This window comes from Bidens hawaiensis, unplaced genomic scaffold (genome assembly GCF_021521415.1).
Source record: "Bidens hawaiensis isolate Kalapana, Puna unplaced genomic scaffold, B.hawaiensis_p1.1 tig00055015_1, whole genome shotgun sequence".
NCBI lineage: Eukaryota > Viridiplantae > Streptophyta > Magnoliopsida > Asterales > Asteraceae > Bidens > Bidens hawaiensis.
The window spans coordinates 44,774-70,409 of record NW_027499928.1 but is presented as its reverse complement, the minus strand read 5'-3'; the positions used below and the strand labels follow the sequence as shown (position 1 = coordinate 70,409).

The 25,636-nt window shown below is 34.5% G+C and overlaps 2 protein-coding genes across 4 annotated transcripts; both read left to right on the top strand.

The window, feature by feature from the left end:
- The first annotated feature begins 5,968 nt into the window (after positions 1-5,968).
- Positions 5,969-9,574, top strand: LOC143600873 (cytochrome P450 CYP82D47-like). 2 transcript variants are annotated; one of them, XR_013147560.1, is made up of 3 exons: positions 5,969-6,937; positions 7,375-8,111; positions 9,519-9,574. XR_013147560.1 is itself a non-coding variant. In XM_077078426.1 (2 exons), the coding sequence occupies exons 1-2, from the start codon at positions 5,972-5,974 to the stop codon at positions 8,005-8,007; spliced, it is 1,599 nt and encodes a 532-aa protein (XP_076934541.1). In that variant the 5' UTR covers positions 5,969-5,971; the 3' UTR covers positions 8,008-8,133. The 2 variants fall into 2 exon arrangements, 1 of the variants encoding a protein (XP_076934541.1); XM_077078426.1 differs by lacking the exon at positions 9,519-9,574 and having other exon boundaries at positions 7,375-8,133.
- A 6,774-nt stretch (positions 9,575-16,348) lies between these two features.
- On the top strand, positions 16,349-19,651 carry LOC143600867 (putative serine/threonine-protein kinase PBL25). Of its 2 annotated transcripts, XM_077078422.1 has the most exons (8): positions 16,349-16,539; positions 16,602-16,738; positions 17,478-17,572; positions 17,670-18,598; positions 18,681-18,841; positions 18,919-18,995; positions 19,073-19,394; positions 19,503-19,651. In XM_077078422.1, the coding sequence occupies exons 1-8, from the start codon at positions 16,350-16,352 to the stop codon at positions 19,623-19,625; spliced, it is 2,034 nt and encodes a 677-aa protein (XP_076934537.1). In that variant the 5' UTR covers position 16,349; the 3' UTR covers positions 19,626-19,651. The 2 variants fall into 2 exon arrangements, with proteins under 2 accessions (XP_076934537.1, XP_076934538.1); XM_077078423.1 differs by lacking the exon at positions 16,349-16,539 and having other exon boundaries at positions 16,650-16,738; positions 17,468-17,572.
- Positions 19,652-25,636: the final 5,985 nt, after the last annotated feature.

The window sequence follows — 25,636 nt, the reverse complement described above, 5'->3', positions numbered from 1 at the left end:
ATTGGTGGGCGGTGATGGTGGTGGTGGGTGACGGGAGATAATGGTGGTTGGAGGTGGGTGGGTGGTGGTGGTGTTGGGTGGTGACGGTAACAGTGAAGGTGGCAGGCGGTGGTGGCAATGGCGGCGGTGGGCAACGGTGACGGTGGGCAGCAAGTGGTGGTGGTGAGGGGCGGGGGCGATGGTTGATGGTGGCAGCAGACGGGTGGCGGTGGTTAGCGGTTAGCGCTAATGATAGCGGTTGGTGGCGGTAACAGCAGCGGTGGACGACAATGGTGGTGGTTGGTGGTGACGCCGGTGGTGGTTGGTGGTGGTGGTGGTGGGTGTTGATGGTGGTGGGTGGTGGTAGTGGGAGGGTGGTGGAGGTGATGTATGGTGAAAGAGGGAATGGAATGAAAAAAAAACATGGGGTATGGATGGAATGAAATTGGGGTATTTTAGAGGAAATGGAATGGACTAGGTAATGGGTAATTCAATTCCTTTAATCAACCAAATACATTTTTCTTCATTCCCTCACAATAAGTCATTCCATTCCGACCTCCATTCTTGCATTCCAAACGCTACCTTAATACTTTATTATTGTTTTTTTAATTATACCATAAAACCAAGACTTTTATTATTTTTTAATTGAGTATACTATGATATATTATATACACTAGATTAGCTACTCGTGTAGCACACGGGTTAGAATAAATAAAATATTTAAATAATTACACAATGCGAAATACAAAAAATATGTTCAAAAGATATAAAGATATATCATATGGTATAATAATTACACGTTACACATATGGAAATAAAAAGTTGTTTAGAAAATTGATAAATCTCTAAATATTTCTTTGTGCACAATATTTTTAGTTTTATTTATAACTTTAATTTCTATGTCAAAACTTAGTAGTTTCACATTGTTTCTGTTTTTAACTCTGGATAATGCAATACATAATTGGTCATGAGTTAAAAAAATTGTCTCAAAAACAAACTAACCATCTATAACGATTGACCTTATCTTTTATTAATCTTCATTGTAAAAACAAAAATAAAGTGAAAGTTTCATTCTTTGAAATTAATCATTTTATTCAAAGGTATAAGATTTTTTTTTAAATAAAAGTGTGAGTTTCAATATTACTTTCGGATATGATTTCAGCTTCTACAGCACGGTTATCATGTTTTACTTTCACATATAGTTTAGTTTTATTGCATAGACCAATTTGTTAGTTAATATTTTAAGCATCATCACTTCAACATCGGCTTTTAGGACTAACCTATAACTTAACAACCTTAGATTTTGAGCCATTTAAAACATCAAGAAACTAATACTTTCTTGTGATGTATCATTTTATGTTTGATGGATACCATCTGAAGAATGGGAATATTTTTCATCTCCTAGAAACATGGATATCAAACGTTTGCTAATTTTTTAGGCTGGTCTCATTTTCCGAAGCAAGTATAACTCGCTCACTAAATAAATCTATATTTTTGAAATCTTCAATAATATAAGGATATACAAAGTCAATTTATCATATGATTAATAGTGTGCTAATGTCTAACATTTGTATTCCAAAGATAAGAAGTTATCTTATCCACCTAAAAAACCAAAACTTGTAGTCTAGTGTTTATATTTTTGTGGAGTTTTAAAATGATGAACTTAACCTAAATGATGGGTTAATTAAATAGTCAATTAAAAAAGAAGTTGTAAATGGCTACTTTTTTAAACTAACCCATGGACCGAAACTCATTCTAGTCACAACTGTTTTGACCCGAGCCATATTTGAGACTTTAACCGGTTAGAGAACCCGCTCATTTAAGTTAATATAAAGATTAAGAATGCATCAATAGTGAATTTGTCTATTCAAGGTTTGAAAGAAAAATACTTGTATTTAGTATTAATCATATATATTTAATAAGTTAAAGTTTATTGAAATTTAATTTTTAATTAATGTTACCTCTTCATCCAATAATATCATTTCTTATAAAAACCTTAATTAATATAACATATTTAAAACCTCAATTTTTGGAATCATTATTCAAAATCAACGTGAAACTGGTTAATTCTAAAAATCTAATATTAATAACTAATATAATATATTTATATAAAAAATAACATATTAATGTTGGTATTAAATTTTTTAAATCAACAAAGAATTATTAAAAAGAGAAAATGAAATATTAAAAAGTAAAAAAATAAAATACAAAATTATTAATAAGAAAGAGTGTCAAATGTATTTAATATGAAAGAGATGAGGGGAAAATTTTGTAAGCATCACTTTGGTGATGGCATGTAGCGTTTAGAAAGTTTTTTTTTTTATTATATAGTATTGATTTTTCAAATTATTTATAATAGTAGCCGATGATTCATTTTGGTGTTGTTTGTTTTTTAAGAGGTAAAATGTCTGCAGTCTACGGACCACATCTGCAGACATCTGTAGCAGAAGAGGTGGACCAAACCTCTGCAGTCTGCAAAAAGAAGACTGTTTATTTTTTAACACGTCTGCAAACTATTAAAATTAACAGAAATTTAAATAAACCGAATTTTAAACATAAAAAAGGTCTTCAAACGACTTAAACTTTATGCAAACCTAATGTAACAAGATCTTCATTAAACCAAAACTTTCTACAAGCTTTTTTAAACAAAAAACTAATGATAACTGGACAATTATACAAACTAATAATTGAACAAAAACTAATAATAATTCAACAAACTAAATTCTACAAATCAATTTCTTTAAAAAAAAACTAATAAAAATTCAACAATAATTGAAAAATAACTCTCGAGCTCTCGTAAGTCAAAACGAGCCAAGCTCAAGCTCGTTTACACAAAATAAACCTAAATTGATATACACGACATTAATACTCACTCGACGAACATCAATTAAACCTGATTTCAACAAATTCCGATCTTATAAACTTTCAATAGTATAATCCAATACACAAATTCAAATCGATTACATCACAAATCATACAAATATAGGTAAAGTACACAAATCAACAAAACAATAATACACGGACTGGAGTTGTGGATGTGTGGCAGTGGGCGGCGGAGACGGCGGACCTGCGGCAGTCGAAGGGCGGTGGAGATATGGGGTGGTCGGAGAGAGGGCGACGAAGGTAGGGGAGGGGCGACGGAGGTGTAGGGTGGCTGGATAGGGGATAGCGGCAGCAGGGGTGTGGCGGCGGAAGTTTGGGGTGGCCGGAAAGGGGGGCGACGGAGGTGTGGGGTGACCGGAAAGGGGGCGGCGGAGGTGTGAGGTGGCTGGAAAGGGGGCGATGTTGGAGAAGAGGAGAGGGGTGGAGGAGTTGCTAGGGTTGATGGAAGGGTTTGATGAGAAGATGTGGGAATATGTTAAAAGCTGATGGTCCAAGTCTTCTTCAAGAAGAGGGAGCGCAGACGTTTTTTAATGAAATTTCTTCCGGAAAACAAACAGTTTTCAGACCATAACATCTGCGCGTGGTCTGCGCGGTGCAGACATAAGAGACCAGGAAGATCTTCAGAGAAAAAACAAACACTACCTTTGTGAGATTAAGGTTGTTTAAATTGCGTAATTATTCATTTGTTAATGATAAGTAGGTAATTTTATACATATGCCGCGTTGTTAAATAGTTCGTTACTTCATAAGCATCTCATTGAAATTCGATTTCCTATCCCCTTTGTGATTTAAATAGTGAAACGATGTAAAATATAATCAATTATTAAGAAATCGTAGTCAATTGTCTGGCAAAAAGAGAGAAAATAATAATGCACCATCCACCACAAGAATGTTGACAATAACTACTATAATAATACCTGTAAAAATTAATGTGATCACATGTGGCGTGTGTCCTGTCTTGACAATAACATGCCCCACGATATCAACATCGTCCACTTGCCTTGGGAGCAAGGGTTGATTTCATTTAAGAAAAATATACACGTATATAACAATGCTTTACTGCTGGTTTAATTTGCTAATTATAATCTAAAATTTAACAAATAATTTTACAATTAACAAATTAATCTAAATAATTAACAATATCAAGAACAATTAACAAATGAATATAAACTCACTGTCACGGTCAAAGGATTCGAGGAAGAGTAGCAACTAGAAATGCACTAGCTCATGGCAAACAATGGTGGTATGTGGTCAGCCGGATGCCCGAACTATCAAAGAGGAAGAGTTTGTGTCGCTTGCGTAATCGTGGTGGGGAGGGGAGAAAGATAGAGAGCGTCGTTTGTAATCGTATCTTTGTTTAAAAATTTTGGTTTATGTAACCCTAAAAGTTTGCATAAAATTTTTTTAAAAAAAAGTAGTGTAAAACGGATTTGAACCTGTAACCTCCAGTTATTAATTATCAATTTACCAACTTAGAGAGTTATCCACCAGACCAATAACTTAAATTCTAATTAAGATGGTTCCCTTCTAATTTATAAGATGGTTAACTCTATGACTTTCTATATACTAATACACTATTATTTCAAAACTCGAATAGTTCATGAGAACCATCCATTGAAAAAGTAGAACGCCCATGATTTTTAACCCAATTTATAAAATAGTATGATCCTTCCTTTTTATGATAGTTATTAGACAGAAATACAAATTTTGTCCTTTAAACATAGATGATTTACGGATCTTGTCCTTTAAAATGTTTACTTTCAGGCGGTGTCCTTTATATGATATGTTTCATTACTTTTCGTCCTTTAAACTAACATCCATCCAAAAAGTCAGTTAAGTCATTACATGTGATAGGCATGTGAGGGCAACATCGTAATTTCATCCCTTAACATAATAGTAATAATAAACTTAATGAAATTAAAAGATTCATGACCCACAATTAAATAAACTCTTGGCCCCATCATGGCATCATCTTATCACCAAACATTATCCGGTCACCCGATCACAAGAATCTACCTTGCCAACCGGTTTTAAAACATCCGGTGATTGTCTCCATCATCTCGATTGGCCGGCCAAAATAGAACATCATCGTCGTCATTATCATATTTGTTACCACCGCCACCAACTGCAACCCTATCCGCACCCACCCCACCTGATTTCCGCAACATCTATAACCCCCATTCAAACCAACACACAAATCGACTTTTTTTTTGCAAAACCAAAATCGGATCGAGATAATCGACAATATGAAGTAATCAATTTGTTTCCTCAACCACTACAAGTGAAAAGCCAAAATCAAATCTCTGAAAACTTCCATGGTTTGTGGTGGTGGTGGTGGGCGAATTTAATTTAGGTGTTCATTTAGGGTTTCGGTGTGTCGACGTCGGTGCTTCAGGTTCAAGCAGCGGCGGGCGAAAAGGGATGGAGGTGGTGAAACCCCAAATCACCGTTGCAGATCTGTGATAACCTACAAGCTACCTAGATCGTCGTTATAAATATGTGAAAACCCCAAAATCACCGGAAACTTCCAATGACTTTCCGGCGTGATGGCGGTGGCAGTGTCACCCGGCCGTTAGCGGCGAAAAGAATACTACAGGCGGTGGCAATCATGGTTGCAGGGAATGTATATTATATGTATTTACTTCTATATAATTTTTATTATTAATTAAAAAACCGATGGGTCAAACAAATATTGATTTTTAAGTTATTTTGTTTTTAAATTTAAGGGTACTATTATATTAGGGATGAAATTACTATTTTGCCCTCACATGCTTATCACATGTCATGATTTAACTGACTTTTTAAATGGTCGTTAGTCTAAAGGATGAAAAGCAAGAAAACACGCCATATAAAGGACACCGCCTGAAAGTAAACATTTTAAAGGACCTAATCCGTAAATCAGCTATTTATGTCTAGTTATTAATTGATTTAAATCACGTGTTAGTATTGTTTTGGACATATTATAGTTCATTTTTAAGGATTACGCGAGACAATTTTTTTTAAATAAACTCTTTTAATTTTTAGTTCTGGTAGGATTCGGTTTCGGTATATATATCTTCCATGTCTCTTATTTCAGTGTGCATTCAAAGACCTAGTTCTTCAACGAATCCATGGAGTTCCATCTTTCACAGCTATCAGCCATCACACCAACCACCTATTTATCTTTCATTCTACTAGCTTTCCTACTCCACGTCATCAACAGAAAGATGGCAAAGAGAGGAAAAAACAGAAAACCACCTCAAGCAAAGGGCGCATGGCCTATAATCGGACACCTTCACCTTCTTGGTGGGCCTGAGCTACCTCACAACGTGCTAGGTAACATGGCCGATAAGCACGGTCCTATCTTCACTATCAAGCTCGGTGTTCACCAAGTTTTGGTGGTGAGTAATGCAGACATAGCTAAGGAGTGCTTTACCACAAATGACAAGGCCTTTGCTAGTCGACCCAAAGCAACGGCAGTAGAACTCATGGCCTACAACTATGCCGTGTTTGGCTTTGCTCCGTACGGAGATTACTGGCGAAAAATGCGCAAGATAATCGTGCTTGAGGTTCTTTCTCAACGACAAGTTGAGTCTCTTGAGCATGTTCGGGTTTCAGAGCTTAGAGCATCCGTTACGGATATATATGAAGCTTGGATAAACAACAAAAGGTGTAGCAATTCGGGTAAGGTGAAGGTGGATATGAGTCAATGGTTGGGGAACTATTTATTAAACATTTTAGTAAGGATTAATTCAGGAAGGAGGTTGTCTTCCAACAATGAAGAAGGAGTTCGATTTCAAAGGGTAGTAAGGAAGTTTTTCGAGTTATTAGGGGCATTTGTGGTATCTGATTATATCCCTTATCTTAAATGGGTGGATATGGGTGGATACAAGAAAGCAATGAAGCAGACAGGGAAAGAGTTGGACATGTTTTTTGAGCAATGGTTAAAGGAACGTAGATTGATACATGGAGGATCAGCACAGGAACTTGAAGGCAGCCAAGTGTTCATAGATGTGCTCATTAAAATTCTTCAAGATGCCTCAGAAGACGAATTTCCTGATGTTGACCATGATATAATTATAAAATCCACATGCCTAGTAAGTGTGTATCATGCAAACATATATAGTTCATTAACTGTTGTATATTCGAAGCTAGGTTATAAGTTTTTCAATGTGTTAATGAACCACGAACCGACTAGACCAAACCAAAGAAAGTCAAGGTTTGGTATTAATGGTTTGAAACTTGAAATCAGTTGTGTAAATTGAACCGGTGATGAAATTATCGTTTATTTATTTCATTTTAGGAGTATGAAGTATGGTCTTTGAAAACTTAATAGAAAATTATGCTTTTGAGAAAAATAATTTTTTTGGTCTCAAACCGTTAAATCATAAAAGCATAAGAACGACGGTTCTTTTGTCATTTTTTAAAACCGTGGTTAGCAGTTCGAAACAAAACTTTTATCAAACCCAGCTGAACTAGACAGTAAACATTCTTAGTTGATATATGCATTGCTAATATACATTGAATGTTACAGCAACTACTAGCAGCAGGCTTGGACACAACAGCAATAACATTAACATGGGCTTTGTCTTTGCTGCTAAACAACCCAAAATCAATAGAAATCGCCCAACATGAAATTGATGAGCATGTTGGAAAGGACAGACTGGTAGAGGAATCGGACTTGAAGAATTTAGTCTACCTAGATGCCATCATCAAAGAAACATTTCGTTTATTCCCAGCTGGACCTCTTTCTGTTCCTCACGAATCCGTTGAGGAATGTATTGTGGGTGGCTACAACATCCCAATAGGAACACGTTTGCTAGTAAATCTTAAGAAAATGCATCGTGATCCTAATGCGTGGTCAGAACCAGATAAATTTCAGCCAGAAAGATTTTTGAAGACTAAAAAGGATATCGATGTAAAAGGAAAACATTTTGAATTGCTTCCATTTGGTGGTGGTAGAAGAATATGTCCTGGTGTTTCGTTTGCCCTGCAGGCTTTGCATTTAACTTTAGCAAGTTTGATACAACAGTTCACACTCAAAAATCCAACAAATGAACCTATTGATATGAGGGAGAGCCATGGGTTGAGTAGCAGCAAAGCAACACCACTTGAGGTTCTCGTTGCCCCTCGTTTGTCCTCTAATATGTATCATGTAGGATCATGAATTATCGCGTTTAGATCGTCTACAAACGCCACTCCAGCAACAATATATTTCGTACTAAAGCCGCAACTTATATATGTTTTATTAATATGTAATAAAGTAATGTGGTGTGTTTGGTTAGTCTTAGGGCCGGATTTTGGGCCGTGCAGCCCGTGCAGTGGCACGAGGCCCAAATTTTCTGAGGGCCCAATAGCTTTAAATTTTATTATACCTTGTTTAATATGAAGAGCCCAATTAAAAAAACACCCTATTATACCCAAGCAGGCAAGCAACGATCTATTGGAGGCTGAACGAGAATTCTTGGAATAGAAAGTATTCAAGGTAATCAGGTATGATACTATGAATGATTTTTAATTTTTTATTACTTCGCATCAAGAAGCTGGAACTGGAGACGTGTGTACAATTAATCAAATTAACAAAAACCAAAAAAAACAAAAAACAATATGTTATATGTGTGTACATCAGCGTTGCTTTTATTTAAGGCATACCTTAATTATGATTTTTTTAATGCATAATTTTTAATTACTTTTTGTTAATTTTATGCTTGTAAAATTGAAATTTGATTTTAGGTATAGTTAAACTTGAAGTATAATTTTCATTGATGTATGCTTCAAGTGGGTTTTTGATACAAAATTGTATTTTGTTATAATACAAAAGTGTGTTTTTTGTGACGAATGTCTCATGTCTGACACCTCGTTCATCTCTTTGAAGATGGAATTTTTTTTTTACTATTAACTTTTTTGAGAGAAAGTATTTTAATGAGACTTCAAGTGTAGAAGAAGTTACATTTTCACCTGAGGAGGATTTCAAAGTCAATTACTTTTTATGCATTGTTGATCAAGCTATAGTTTCTCTTGAAACAAAATTCGATCAATACCAAAAATTTGAAAAAATATTTGGTTTTTTGTTTCCTAAAAAGTTAAAGACACTTAATGAAAAAGATCTTAAGTCTTTTTGTTATCGTCTCCAAGATGCATTGAAATATAAAGAAGAATCAGACGTCGATGCTAATGAACTTTATTCGGAGTTGAAGTTGATTGAGACATTCTTACCGAGTCACATTGTTAGCCCTTTTGATGCTTTAAATAATATCAAGTAGCTTGGTCATTTCCCTAATGCTATAAATGCATATAAAGTGCTTTTGACAATTCGGGTCACGATGGCATCGGCCGAAAGAAGCTTTTCAAAATTGAAGTTGTTGAAGTCTTATTTGCGATCGACAATGTCGCAAGAAAGACTTAACGGATTGGCAATGATATCTATTGAAAGTGAAATATTAGAAAGTATGGACTATAAAGACTTGTTCGAGAGCTTTGCTTTCCAAAACGCTAGGAGAGCCTCAAAATTCGCTTAAGTTCAATTATTTTGATACGCTACTTTTTTTTTTTTTATTTTATAACAGTTGTACTTGTATTGTGGTTTTTTTTAATATATAATCGATTAGTTTATGTTATAAGGAGGAGGCCCAAAATTTGTCTCGCACGAGGCCTAAATTTTTTTTATCATTTTCGAAGACGGGCCTGGTTAATCTTATTTAAGGATAGTAAGAACAAAGAGACCTCAATCTCTTATGTGGTTTTTATTTTCCTTTAAATATGTTGTTGAAAGCAATTAAGCTTTCAATTCATATTTTAAACTAGTGATTTCCATAAGTATTTACATTATTATGCATTGTACTGTACGTCAGATTGTGCAGTTATTAAAGTTATTATTAACGATTTCGTTAAAGTTTGCAAACACTAAAAAGTAATTAAGTTGTCTTACAACGGTCTACAAATTCAATCCTGAAAACTATTTAATTAATTTAAACGACATAACATAAATAAACCTCGTGTTTTCCATAATCTAAAGCTTTCCTATATTTGCCATCACAGGTTCCCCCAGTTCCTGTGAGTACTTGTTTTAATTAACTCAAACGACAGAAAGAAATATTATTGAGCTAGAAATTGCTTTGGATCTAGAGACATATTTATCACCACGCAACTCTCCAAGACTCCAACCATCACCACTGCTTTCAATGTTATAACAAATGGCAAGCAGTTCGTGCTTCTTTATTGAAATTGATTTTTTTTTTTGTATAGACATTGTTTTCCTTCAAGATCATGAATCGCGGAGAACTTGTGGGTGCATATTTATGGAGCCCCAATCAAATAAGTTAAAGAATTAAGAAGTGCGCGAAATAGATCTGGACCATTCCTAAACTTTGTTGATGGATAAGATCGAGACCATTGACAACGTCGTAAATAAAGAAGATTGCAAATGATTGAAATGACTAAATCGAAAAAGCCTTGGTTTTCTTTTAAACTAGTTTCATAACATAACAATAATCAAACAACTTTAGGTTCTGTTTGGTATGGGGTAATGAAATGGACGACGGAATGAAATGGACAATGGAATGAAATGAGTTATTACCATTCCAATGAGATGTTTGGTTACTACATGGGAATGCAATGAATGATTGCAAAATTTTCAGTAGGTAGGAAAAAAAAAAGAAAAAAGAAAACTAAAATGGTAGTGAGTGGCGGTGGTGGTGGGAGGTAGGTCGCGGTCGTGGCATTGGTGGGCGGTGATGGTGGTGGTGGGTGACGGGAGATAATGGTGGTTGGAGGTGGGTGGGTGGTGGTGGTGTTGGGTGGTGACGGTAACAGTGAAGGTGGCAGGCGGTGGTGGCAATGGCGGCGGTGGGCAACGGTGACGGTGGGCAGCAAGTGGTGGTGGTGAGGGGCGGGGGCGATGGTTGATGGTGGCAGCAGACGGGTGGCTGTGGTTAGCGGTTAGTACTAATGATAGCGGTTGGTGGCGGTAACAGCAGCGGTGGACGACAATGGTGGTGGTTGGTGGTGACGCCGGTGGTGGTTGGTGGTGGTGGTGGTGGGTGTTGATGGTGGTGGGTGGTGGTAGTGGGAGGGTGGTAGAGGTGATGTATGGTGAAAGAGGGAATGGAATGAAAAAAAAACATGGGGTATGGATGGAATGAAATTGGGGTATTTTAGAGGAAATGGAATGGACTAGGTAATGGGTCATTTAATTCCTTTAATCAACCAAATACATTTTTCTTCATTCCCTCACAATAAGTCATTCCATTCCGACCTCCATTATTGCATTCCAAACGCTACCTTAATACTTTATTATTGTTTTTTTTAATTATACCATAAAACCAAGACTTTTATTATTTTTTAATTGAGTATACTATGATATATTATATACACTAGATTAGCTACTCGTGTAGCACACGGGTTAGAATAAATAAATTATTTAAATAATTACACAATGCGAAATACAAAAAATATGTTCAAAAGATATAAAGATATATCATATGGTATAATAATTACACGTTACACATATGGAAATAAAAAGTTGTTTAGAAAATTGATAAATCTCTAAATATTTCTTTGTGCACAATATTTTTAGTTTTATTTGTAACTTTAATTTCTATGTTAAAACTTAGTAGTTTCACATTGTTTATGTTTTTAACTCTGGATAATGCAATACATAACTGGTCATGAGTTAAAAAAAATTGTCTCAAAAACAAACTAACCATCTATAACGATTGACCTTATCTTTTATTAATCTTCATTGTAAAAACAAAAATAAAGTGAAAGTTTCATTCTTTGAAATTAATCATTTTATCCAAAGGTATAGGATTTTTTTTAAAATAAAAGTGTGAGTTTCAATATTACTTTCGGATATGATTTCAGCTTTACAGCACGGTTATCATGTTTTACTTTCACATATAGTTTAGTTTTATTGCATAGACCAATTTGTTAGTTAATATTTTAAGCATCATCACTTCAACATCGGCTTTTAGGACTAACCTATAACTTAACAACCTTAGATTTTGAGCCATTTAAAACATCAAGAAACTAATACTTTCTTGTGATGTATCATTTTATGTTTGATAGATACCATCTGAAGAATGGTAATATTTTTCATCTCCTAGAAACATGATTATCAAACGTTTGCTAATTTTTTAGGCTGGTCTCATTTTCCGATGCAAGTATAACTCGCTCACTAAATAAATCTATATTTTTGAAATCTTCAATAATTTAAGGATATACAAAGTCAATTTATCATATGATTAATAGTGTGCTAATGTCTAACATTTGTATTCCAAAGATAAGAAGTTATCTTATCCACCTAAAAAACCAAAACTTGTAGTCTAGTGTTTATATTTTTGTGGAGTTTTAAAATGATGAACTTAACCTAAATGATGGGTTAATTAAATAGTCAATTAAAAAAGAAGTTGTAAATGGCTACTTTTTTAAGCTAACCCGTGGACCGAAACTCATTCTAGTCACAACTGTTTTAACCCGAACCATATTTGAGACTTTAACCGGTTAGAGAACCCGCTCATTTAAGTTAATATAAAGATTAAGAATGCATCAATAGTGAATTTGTCTATTCAAGGTTTGAAAGAAAAATACTTGTATTTAGTATTAATCATATATATTTAATAAGTTAAAGTTTATTGAAATTTAATTTTTAATTAATGTTACCTCTTCATCCAATAATATCATTTCTTATAAAAACCTTAATTAATATAACATATTTAAAACCTCAATTTTTGGAATCATTATTCAAAATCAACGTGAAATTGGTTAATTCTAAAAATCTAATATTAATAACTAATATAATATATTTATATAAAAAATAACATATTAATGTTGGTATTAAATTTTTTAAATCAACAAAGAATTATTAAAAAGAGAAAATGAAATATTAAAAAGTAAAAAAATAAAATACAAAATTATTAATAAGAAAGAGTGTCAAATGTATTTAATATGAAAGAGATGAGGGAAAAATTTTGTAAGCATCACTTTGGTGATAGCATGTGGCGTTTAGAAAGTTTTTTTTTTATTATATAGTATAGATTTTTCAAATTGTTTATAATAGTAGCCGATGATTCATTTTGGTGTTGTTTGTTTTTTAAGAGGTAAAATGTCTGCAGTCTACGGACCACATCTGCAGACATCTGTAGCAGAAGAGGTGGACCAAACCTCTGCAGTCTGCAAAAAGAAGACTGTTTATTTTTTAACACGTCTGCAAACTATTAAAATTAACAGAAATTTAAATAAACCGAATTTTAAACATAAAAAAGGTCTTCAAACGACTTAAACTTTATGCAAACCTAATGTAACAAGATCTTCATTAAACCAAAACTTTCTACAAGCTTTTTTAAACAAAAAACTAATGATAACTGGACAATTATACAAACTAATAATTGAACAAAAACTAATAATAATTCAACAAACTAAATTCTACAAATCAATTTCTTTAAAAAAAACTAATAAAAATTCAACAATAATTGAAAAATAACTCTCGAGCTCTCGTAAGTCAAAACGAGCCAAGCTCAAGCTCGTTTACACAAAATAAACCTAAATTGATATACACGACATCAATACTCACTCGACGAACATCAATTAAACCTGATTTCAACAAATTCCGATCTTATAAACTTTCAATAGTATAATCCAATACACAAATTCAAATCGATTACATCACAAATCATACAAATATAGGTAAAGTACACAAATCAACAAAACAATAATACACGGACTGGAGTTGTGGATGCGTGGCAGTGGGCGGCGGAGACGGCGGACCTGCGGCAGTCGAAGGGCGGTGGAGATATGGGGTGGTCGGAGAGAGGGCGGCGAAGGTAGGGGAGGGGCGACGGAGGTGTAGGGTGGCTGGATAGGGGATAGCGGCATCAAGGGTGTGGCGGTGGAAGTGTGGGGTGGCCGGAAAGGGGGGCGACGGAGGTGTGGGGTGACCGGAAAGGGGGCGGCGGAGGTGTGAGGTGGCCGGAAAGGGGGCGATGTTGGAGAAGAGGAGAGGGGAGGAGGAGTTGCTAGGGTTGATGGAAGGGTTTGATGAGAAGATGTGGGAAGATGTTAAAAGCTGATGGTCCAAGTCTTCTCCAAGAAGAGGGCGCACAGACGTTTTTTAATGAAATGTCTTCCGGAAAACAAACAGTTTTCAGACCATAACATCTGCGCGTGGTCTGCGCGGTGCAGACATAAGAGGCCAGGAAGATCTTCAGAGAAAAAACAAACACTACCTTTGTGTGATTATGGTTGTTTAAATTGCGTAATTATTCATTTGTTAATGATAAGTAGGTAATTTTATACATATGTCGCGTTGTTAAATAGTTCGTTACTTCATAAGCATCTCATTGAAATTCGATTTCCTATCCCCTTTGTGATTTAAATAGTGAAACAATGTAAAATATAATCAATTATTAAGAAATCGTAGTCAATTGTTCGGCAAAAAGAGAGAAACTAATAATGCACCATCCACCACAAGAATGTTGACAATAACTACCATAATAATACCTGTAAAAATTAATGTGATCACATGTGGCGTGTGTCCTGTCTTGACAATAACATGCCCCACGATATCAACATCGTCTACTTGCCTTGGGAGCAAGGGTTGATTTCATTTAAGAAAAATATACACGTATATACGCATATTGTACACGTATATACATGTTACTCAACTTTTTTTTTTTTTTAACTTTTTTACTCTATAAAATATTTAGAATAATTTTAGCTTGTGTTTTTTTTTCATAACCAATATTATGTTTAGAATTGCAAATACTGAATAAAGTTTTTGTTCGGTTACAGAGGTTGTACAAACCGATTTGGGTTGGACGCGGATTGAAGAAAGTCAAAGGATCGGGTTTAATCAATTCAGGTCAGATTTAACCGCGTTTGACCAGGTTTGAAGTATAGGATTACAACCCGATTTCAACCCTGCGGTTGTCGTTTTCTAAGCGATTCTTGCCAAACCAATTCACTCCAGGTAACAACTCGATTCCAATTATTGAACATCTTTTTAAGGTTATATAATTGTCTTATTTTAACTATTTACGAGCTTAAAACATATTTTTATAAAATCTACCTATTCTAATAAAGTAAAATAAATGTGGACACTTCTCATGTTTTGATTAATTTTCATAATTTTTTCCCTCCAAAACTAATATACCTTAATATATATAATAAATCAATAATTATTCATTTTCCTTTTACACTATATTTATATAATATCTATATATTTTTATAAATATAATTATTAACATATTATTTTACTATATATTCAAAATACGTGGTGAATTCCAAAAATCAACAACAAATCATGTTTCTCAAATAAAAATTGTTTCGGGTTTTTTTGTAGAACTTAAATTTGATTTTATGGGTCAAAAGTTGGTAAATAGATTGTTTGGTACAAGTTAACTACATTTTGGGTCAAAATTTGTTAGGGTCAAAAATGAAAATTTTGAGTATTTTTAAAAATTTGAGAACGCAGAATGGATTTATTGTCAAATTTGTCATGGGTTCAAAGTGTTGACTTTAAAATGTCAAAAGTATGAAAGTTAAAATTTTAAACATGATTCGGGTTTCAAATTTATTTTTAAGGGCATTTTTTGAAATAATCAAAAGGTTCGGGATTTGACAAACTGACTATTTTCCCCTCAACTATTAAATTTTAAGAAAACATTGCGAACACTTTCGACATGCCACCCCATGCCTATCAATGCTTAACTTTTATCAAATTTGAAATATTTATATCAATATTAATTTTTCTTTTAATGGTGATTAGAACATCGTATGGGAAGCATGACATGCTAAACTATGCTCAAATGAAACAAAATATTCACAAAATTGAATGGGTTAATGTGTTTTTTATGTTGTCATTATGACAAAGTCGAAAAGCCCTCTGAAACTTATCAAAATATTTTTCATGGTGTAGCTCAGAAAAATATAGTTCTTGAAGAATATCCATTGTTACAATTTAATGTTTTACTTTTCTTTGATGGTTGGTAAATTGATAAATATATCAATAAAAGTAACGCTCCTTTTGTATTTTGGTTGAAATGTTAGAACAACTATCATATGAGAAGTCTTATTTCCGAAATTAGTTCATAACCAAAATTCTTTCATATATATATGACACCGAGAATGAATTTTTCAATAGAAAGAAGCATTCTCGGGTACGTTTTTGCACGGACATTTTTTTATTTAGTTTATTTAAAAAAATCATTTTGTGATATAAATAAAATCAATTTATATACACACTGTATAGATACAAGTATAAATATAATATATTTTTTTTTCATTTACGCTATGTAATTATTTGTTTTACTTGTCTCGTGTGGTGTGACACGGGGCTCTAAAACTAGTATCATAATATTTAAAAATATAGTTTAAGAAAGCGAGTTGTCAGCTCTCGGAAATAAATGAAACTCTGGAGCCGCCTCATTTTCCCACTTAAATACAAGCTTCCTTCAATTCATCCCCAATTTGTCACCGGTTCTTCAATTTACATCTCCCGGCCAAAGCCCATCAATGTTCGCGCCAAAACAACACGAACATCCCGTTGAAAAAGCACGCCGTAAGTTGCCGGAGAATGTGATCGTGGCCGTGAAAGCATATGAGAAGATAGTCTCAAAGGAAGCTTTGGCCTGGGCTCTTACCCATGTGGTTCATCCGGGTGATTGTGTTATGCTGCTGGCAGTATATTCCAGCAACAAAACAAGTAAGTAACCCATGCATCAGTTACTGTTTTATTATGTCGGTGGTAATGATAACGTATTGCAGGTCAGAAGTTTTGGAGATGGCGACGGTTGAATGGAGACTGCCATAAAAGTGAAGATTGTGTTAATTTACCGGATCGGATATGTCAGATCTCAGAAACTTGTTCACGGATGGTCCTACAATTTCAAAATCAATTTGAGGTAACAAATATTATTATTTACATTTGCATAATAGTTGCTCCATTGCAATTAGATGCAGAATCTGTCAAGGGGATTAACCGGATTGGAATTTTATATGTCATTTTTCAAATTTATCTATATACAAAATTTTATATATAGTTTGTTTTTCAAATACTTCAAGGATTTTGACCAATTTTGACTGAAATTCGACTGATTTAGTGGTCGTCTAGGTGAAATGGAATCAGTAGCCCTCCGATTTCCGCTTAATTATCGGTGCCTAATCGCGATTTTTACAACACTGCCCAGTTCATAGTTGTCAATTGCGACAATAGCGCTTGATATAGCGCACCACGTAGCGTATAAGTCATATGTTGCTATAGGGTGTTTAGCGACCAAATAGCGACTGTTCTGTAATTTTTATTTATTTTTATTAATTTATTTGTTTACTTTTTTAGCTATTTTAGTGATGTATGTTTATTTACCGATTATAATTGCTAATTTGGTGGTGTGAATGTTTATTTATTGTGTATAATTGCTACAATAGTTTACTACTTGAATGCGAAACATTTCTTAAACTTTCTACTACTTTATTGCTAAACATGAACTAGAGGGCACTATTTCGTCGATATCGCTACGTAACGTATAGGTAGCTTGTCTCTTTTTCCCGCTATTCACTATTGACAACTATTGCCCGGTTACACACAGAGAATTGCTATCAGTTAGGATGAAATTCATATTGACCTCAACTAGTCAACTGTAGGTAATGGTGCAGATCAAGGTGGTGTCAGGTACACAGGTGGGCTCTGTGTCAGCTCAAGCGAAGTATAACGCCGCCAATTGGGTCGTATTGGATAAGTAAATAGAAGTAAAACTATTATCTCATTGTATGAATCAGATTAGAGTCCAATTTTTTATTTTCAAGAGTCAAATGGTTTTATGTTGTTTGAATCAGGAAATTGAAACAAGAACTTAAACACTGCATGGAGGAACTGCATTGCAATATTGTGGTGATGAACGGTTCTGTACCCAAAGTCCTGAAGCTTAATCTGGGTCGACCCGACGAGCTTCAAACACCTTTCTTTTCAGCAGCTTCATCACCGACTGCAGATCCTGAAAAACTTTTAGGCCATGGTGTGAATCATTCCACTCCAGTCAGCAGCCCTGAAGAAACATCTGTTTTCCATCCGCAAACTTGTAATAAAAACCTGTTATCAAACTCGGTCACGTCGTCTGTTTTCCTTGTTTACAAACAGAACCCGTTGTTTGAACACCTAATCAAAGGAAAACCATCACAAATCAATAAACCAGATAATTATGACAATCTGCATAATACAACAGACTCTTGTGGCGAACGAATCATAGCTCTCTCACTAATATCGAATCCATCTTCTAAAGTTCCTCAAGACAACATTGCAAATCATTCCATTATTAAACAAAATTCCCAATTTTCATATCCAAAAGAAAAGATCTTTAGTTCTGGAATTAGAGAAGCGGTTTCTTTGGGAAGAACAGTGTCACTACCGCCACCATTGTGTTCTCTTTGTCAATATCAAGCACCTGCACTGGTGAAACCGTTAAGACAATTTTTTTACAGTGAGCTTCTAGAAGCTACTGATGGTTTCTCTGATCAAAGCTTTGTGGCAGAAGGACGGTTGTGGGTTGTTTACAAAGGTATGCTAAAAGATGGTCTAGTCGTTGCAATTAAACAGTTAAAGTTTTCCGGGTCCCATGAAGATGCTGATTTCTGTAAAGAAGTGAAAGTACTAAGCTGTGCACAACATAAAAATGTCGTCTTGTTGGTTGGCTTTTGCATCGACCGGAATGAAAGGTTATTAGTGTATGAGTATGTTTGCAACGGCTCGTTGGACATTCATTTACACGGTATATAATATCATGTTTCAGTTCTTGATTTATAATAATTAAACGCTTTAAATGTACTTACACAATGACTGTTGAATAACAGTTAACAAAAGAACATATTTAGACTGGTCGTCACGTTTGAAAGTAGCAATTGGAACCGCAACAGGATTAAGGTATCTTCATGAAGATTGCAGAGTCGGATGCATAGTTCACAGAGACATGCGGCCTAAAAACATCCTGTTAACTCACGATTACGAGCCTTTGGTACGCCACGTTAATTAAAACCAAATTATTAAGTTTTTTTTTAATCTAATTTACCAAATGCATCCTTACTCATCCAGGTTGCAGACTTCGGTCTTGTTAGCTTACACACTGAATACGATTCATGTGACGAGGATCGGGTCATAGGAACTTCAGGGTATGCCAATCATGTTCATCCATAAAAACAAATCATAATCTTTCTTTTTTATGTAATATATCATGTTTATGTTTCAGGTATCTTGCACCAGAATACTTCAATGGAGGAATAATAACAGAGAAAGTGGACATATATGCTTTTGGATTAGTACTGTTAGAGCTAATCACCGGTCGAAGAATCAATGAGTTACAATGTTACAAAACACAACATTTTTGGCATGATGTTTATACACCGGAACAAACGGAACCTGTGCATCTTTTAGCTTATAAGCATAATCTGCTGGACCGACGGTTAGGATCATATCAACCTCATAATTTTCCTAACGAGTTGCATGCTATCGGTCATGCTGCCTCCTTATGTCTTCAAAAAGAACCAGAATGCAGACCACCCATGTCAAAGGTCTGTTATTATTTTAATTATTATTGTTAGTTTGTCGTTTATTATTGTTTGTTAACTTTAGATATCATATCATTATGCTAATGTGTTTGTTTACATTAATATTGTTAGGTGCTTAAAGTATTGGAAGGAGAAACAAGGAATTACTTGGGTGCAGACCTGCATTCCATTGGTAACCGAAGCGGTCGCCTGCGAACCGAGAGGAGGACCCATTCTCGCGGATTGTCCTGCTAAAATGGTTGGAAGATTGGTGCGTTTTTTACATAAAATATAGATGTATAGGTTTTTATTAATCTCAGCTATTATCTTTTGGTCGCTGCTGGTCCCAACTAACGAATTGGCATATATCGATCCCACCTTTTATCATATGTGTTCCCAACGATCCGCGACTAACAGAACTCCAACGCCATTAGTTGTAGGTCGGCGGAAAAACGTTTTTGGCTGAAAAACTCGTATTTTTACCGGAAAACTCAACATTTTCGTCCCAAACATATTTGTAACTTTGGACAGACCTTTAGGAACCTTTTTTCTAGTAAAAGCCCCAATTATTGAGGGCGCCGGAACCCTAGAACCATCGTTGAAATCGGTTGGTAGTGCTCAAGTAGTGAGCCGGTTGGTGGTGAGTCAATTGGTGGTGGTGGCGGTGTTCAGATTGAGTTTTCCAGCAAAAATTGTGATTTTTCGGGCCAAAACCGTTTTTCAGACGACCTATAAGTAACGGCGTTAGGATTCCGTTAGTGGCGGACCGTTGGTATGAGATGCATTAAAAGATGGGACTGCTATCAGCCAATTCGTTAGCTGGGACCGGCAACAACTTAAAGATAAAGATGATAGTTGGGATTAATAAAAACGAATATACCTAAGGTATATATTAAATCTTGTAACTTTTATAAAAAGTGTACTTTTGATATTATGGCAGGTGAGTAACCAAAACATGTCTCGGGGAAAGATTGCAATAAAAAGGAAAAGGAAGAACAGTAGCAGTTTTAAAATAATATGTGATGGGTTTTTGTTATTTATTAAAGGTAAACAAAAGTTATATATATATATATATATATATATATATATATATATATATATATATATATATCATAATAAACTATATAAAGTAAATACGTAAAGAAAAAAGATGTAACATAAACAATCCATGGAATCCATTTTTTTTTCTTCAACAATATCGAGCTTTTTGTATGATTTAGTTGAAATGACATGCTTGTTTATTTGAAGAATAATTTAATAAGTTTTTTATTTTGCTTTGGTGAAATGGGTTTTTGCTTTTTAGAAGTCTAGGTTAACCTTGTTCAGTGATCTTAGTCACATCACCTAATGTATGGAGGATTACTTTTGATTATAAATAAAATTATAGGTAGATTTGGAAACGGGTTTGGTTAAAATCCACAAATAATATTTGTATACTTGGTTTTATTTTCTTCAACAAAGTTATTTTGCTTTCAACAAGTATTAAAGCCCGCGTTGCGCGGTTGGGTTGTAGGAAGGTGTTGGCTAGAACGTATTTGTTACTGTTACCAGGTTTATCGATGAATTAATATATAGAGCATATGTGCTTAAAGAAAAAACTCTATTAAAGTTTAGGAGTGGAAACGTAAACCGTTTAAAATAAAAAGAATTAACAAAGTGCAAGGGTTAAAACTTAAATCATTTAAAGAAAAAGAACTATTAAAATTATGAACCGTATAACAACTCTATTAAATTTTGGTGAAAAATTACCAAAAATTAAAAAATAAGAGTCCAATCCTAAAAACATCATATGACACCACATGCCCTATCGTGATTTAGAAGTGTTCACAACTTGAATTGTTAGTTAAGAATTGCTTGTCTGATCACAGTAACTCAAATGAAAAGGTTGTTTTCTGACGTGGCTTTTCAATTACAAACGAGTAATTGTTATGTTTAAAACAGTTTCGGCCTCAGCCTTTTTTATTTGTTTTGTAAATTTTTGATCATTTGCCTCTCAAAATTCATTAAATCAATGTAGCAAGTAATGTGTATCATTTCAAAAATCAAGGCGAGCATAAGATGAGATTTATTGGAATTCAACACGTATTGATTTTCTATCCTCAGTCCTCACCTCGCATTGACTAGTGGCTAGTGCCCTTTATAGGCAGGCATATACACAAGAAATTCATAATTTGTGAAAGGAAAACCAACTGACAAATGGTATAAAGCACTAACTCACCATAATTCTACTAACATGCATAAAGAAAGTCACCTAGATGATGATTGGGTTACGAAGAACATATGGCAACGTGACGGTGAACCAATTATTCAATTCTATACGTACTATAGTGACGAACTAGAAAGAGATGCCGCATAGATTTCTAAATACAACTGAATTTATGATGTCGAAAGGGCATAAATTACCGAGTATTTTGCTGGATTTTATTGTTGCGTAAAAATCAATGAGGGGTTGTATATATAGGCTTCGAAGCACCCCATCCAATATGTGTAAATATGACCGCCCTAGTGCCCTACGAACAAACATTAAAAGCAATTGCCGGTTGACTAGTTGTGTTAATTGTTTGGTTTAGGCATGAAACAGACGTCATGCAACCGTTGATGGGTCTAAGAAAAGTGAAATAAAGCAAGGCGCCTCAACTTCCCTAATGCATTTAAGTTATTAAAAAAGCAATTATATATGGATTATATAAAATTAAAAGGAGAATAAATCTTTTTAACAGGAAGTGCCCCAATTTTATTATTTGCTTTCCAATTGTGAAGTCATAACTTTTTTTTCCAGTTCACAAGATCGGCATTTGAATGCATAATTCTAGTCAAAGTTTTGGTCTAGGTCAGGGACTCAAGTCACACGCTGTATGAAGATGATTTTAGTTGCGTTTAGATGATTTCACCGATTATTTTAGGTTTCAAATCAAATCAATTTGATAATTATAAACCTAATTAATTACGGTCAAGTCAGGCGGTGGCGGTGGCGGTGGCGATGATAGTGGTGGTGATTGTTGTTGTTAAGTGGTTTTGTTGAGAAAGTAGAGTGAAAGAGGAATGAAATGAAAAAAAAAGAGGGGTGAGAAGTAATGATTTTGATGGAATAGGATTCCATGTATAATGAGTGATTTATTCCATTGAGCAACAAAACATAACTTTTTTTTTTCATTCCAAAGCAATGAATAATTTCATCCCACTATTATTCCTGCATATCGAATGCTACCTATTTTTTATTGAATCTAGGATACTTGTTTATCTTTCAATTTCTAAAAAATGTGCCTCAATTTAATTATCTACTACGGAGATTGGCTATGAAGATTTAGGTGCTGTTTGTTTTTTCAGAGGTAAAATGTCAGCAGTCTGCGGATCACATCTGCAGTCATCTGTAGCAGAAGAAGTGGACCAAACCTCTACAGTCTGTAAGAAGAAGACTATTTGTTTTTTAACGTCTGCAGACTGCTAAAATAAAACAGAAATATTTTAATAAGCTGAAATATAAATAAAAAAAGTCATTCAACATCGAAATTTAAATAATAGTCAAACAAAAGTGCCATAATATTCGTAAAACAACAAGAACATTTTTTTTTTCAAATAATCTATTCAGTACTTTGCATTAACTGCTCCACAATTTCATCTCATAACTGCGTCATATATTCATGATCTGATGCAGTGCCATGCGCTTCAACCTCGTCTTCATCAGCAACGTGTACATGAGTATTTCAGAATGACACATCGGGTTGATCGTATTGTTCAAACAACTCATCGCTCAAACCTTCTTTCTTAATAAAACTATGTAGCGCGAAATATGCAACTGTGAGATTCCTTTGTGTCTCCAACGAAAATGGTGCCATCCTCTTCAATATAGGGAATCGTGCTTTTAGGACACCGAAAGAACGCTCAATGACGTTTCGAAGTTTTGCATGTGCATGGTTAAATTTTTCTTTATTTGTCAATGCACGTCTCTGACGAAAATCTCCAATCCAATACCTCACATTACGGTACGTAGCCATAAATACTCGCGCGTGTGCATACGCCGCATCACAAAGATAATATTTCTTTGTAAAGATATACAAGTTAATTAGATTATTAAATTAAGATAGAAATAACAAACAAACAATAAACATAACTGGTGGTGGAAATGGGAATGGCGCATGTGGATCTGATAATGCCTTTGATAATATTTTATAATCATGTGCTACCCCTTCCCAGCCGGCCACGGTGAAGGTAAAAATCATGTTGAAGTCACAAATTGCTAATACGTTTTGATAACAATCCCTTTTTCCCCTTCCTCTATATAAATCTTGTTTCTTAGTTGGGACAACAGCATACATCAAGGTTTCGTCTAGTGCACCAACCGCTCCTCTAATAACCCGTCGTAGCCTCTTATATGTCCCGGAATGTTTGGATTCATATTGAAAGAAGTTGGTACTATCATATCTTTGGCGAAAAGCATCAGTTTATCCAACACCTCATAAAAAAAATTTATGAATTGTTTGCTTTGAGTGTTGTAATCTATGCTTGATAACTACGTAACGTTGATTATGATCGACTATCATAAAAAACATAGCCATCTTCTCCTCGATCGATACATGTTTACTATCATTTAACGAATAATTTGTCCTAAAAAGTGCACATAGTCGGACAAATTATTCACGAGACATACGTAGCAATTCATTGCATTGTTTGGGATTTCCTTGCAGTAACTCTAACGTGTATTTATGCCCTGTTATAGCCGAATCATTGTCTCGCATTCGTTTCAAACCATTCCTCCAAAAAAAGCGGATATACAAGTATATAAGAATTACTAGAAGTAATTTCTTATCGTGATCCATTATGATCCTATGATAATAAAACATAAACAACCATTAAAAATAAACATCCATTAAACATCAACAACAACAATTAACATAAACATCAAAACAACCATTCTACATAAAACTAAATAAACCCAAAAGCATACAATCTCATCGATGCATACAATGTCAACATAAACTAAACAATCATTCAACATAAACCAAAAGCATACAATGTCAACACAGAAAAAACAAATCTAAAACCCCTCAAAATACCAAGTTCTTCACTCCTTTAATATTCCTAAAGCTATGCCCGTCATCTTAATCCACCCTTTTAACACTTCGGGAGTATTTGGCAATTCCATCCATACGTCTCTCAATTCCAACATTCCAAATATACGAAAAGTCGCTAAAAATAGAGGGTCCGAATCTTTTAACCCAACCAAGCTTAACTTCTACTTACATTCACGAACTGTAGGCTTATCTTTGCCTTTAACCAAATATTGTAAGGTCTTTTGCACATCAACTGCTAAATCATCAATAGTGACAGATGATGACTTTAAGGTTAGTACCTTTTATTTGAATTAGGCTCGGGGGTAGGCTCAGGTGTAGGCTCAGTAGTAGGGTTAGGAGTCGGGCCAGGAATAGTGCCAGCATCATCATTTTCAGTGTCAACAAAAACGTTAACCATAATCATAAGTTGTTGGACCCGATAACAACAATGAGATGTGGAACAAACCACTGATGGTTGGGTTGAGGTCCATTTGCGATTCCCAGTGGCAGTATTACCATCAAATAATCGTGCACAAAGATCTGGAAATGGCAATGGGGTTGTTTTTAATGATGCAGCCATCGGATGTTCCTAAACCCAAAGTAGAAAATGGCATAAGTTTTTTTCATAACTAGATATTAAAAAATAAAATATATGAACATACCTTCTTAAATTCCTCCCATTCCTCATTTGTTAAGGTGAACGTGTTCGTTTGAGCATTGCAAAGGTTGCCGGTTTTGTTTTTTAAATACACCCATCCTATGTATTTGGCTTTAAGATTATCATAAGCATTTTTCATTTGTTTTTGATTCAACTCTAACCCAAACTTTTCCTTAAGAACACGCCCTAAGTTGTTCCATGAATATTTTTGCAAACTCAAACCTTTTCTACCCACCTTGTTTATCTCTTCATTGGAAGTCTCTAATAAGCGTTTTAGATGCTCATTTGACCATTGTTGTTTCTCTCCCATTTCTATTAATCAACAACCAAACCTAAACATAATCAATAATCAACAACAAAACCTAAACCTAACTATGTATCTAATAAAATTCATAAGATAATCCTAAGATTGAAAACAATAATCATTTCAATGAACAAATATAACACAAGAAATCAAACCAAAACATAATCAATATTCAAGTGGTCAATTAACATTAATAAACAACAAAACCTAAACCTAAGTATGTATCTAACAAGATTCATAAGTTAATCCTAAG

What these genes read in the sequence shown, in the direction of transcription:
- LOC143600873 (XM_077078426.1), top strand. Translation starts at nt 5,972, where the DNA reads ATGGAGTTCCATCTTTCACAGCTATCAGCCATCACACCAACCACCTAT. An exon ending in TTATAAAATCCACATGCCTA is followed by an intron (nt 6,938 to 7,374) that starts GTAAGTGTGTAT and finishes TGAATGTTACAG; the next exon opens with CAACTACTAGCAGCAGGCTT.
- LOC143600867 (XM_077078422.1), top strand. Translation starts at nt 16,350, where the DNA reads ATGTTCGCGCCAAAACAACACGAACATCCCGTTGAAAAAGCACGCCGT. An exon ending in ATATTCCAGCAACAAAACAA is followed by an intron (nt 16,540 to 16,601) that starts GTAAGTAACCCA and finishes AACGTATTGCAG; the next exon opens with GTCAGAAGTTTTGGAGATGG. An exon ending in CGGGTCATAGGAACTTCAGG is followed by an intron (nt 18,996 to 19,072) that starts GTATGCCAATCA and finishes TTTATGTTTCAG; the next exon opens with GTATCTTGCACCAGAATACT.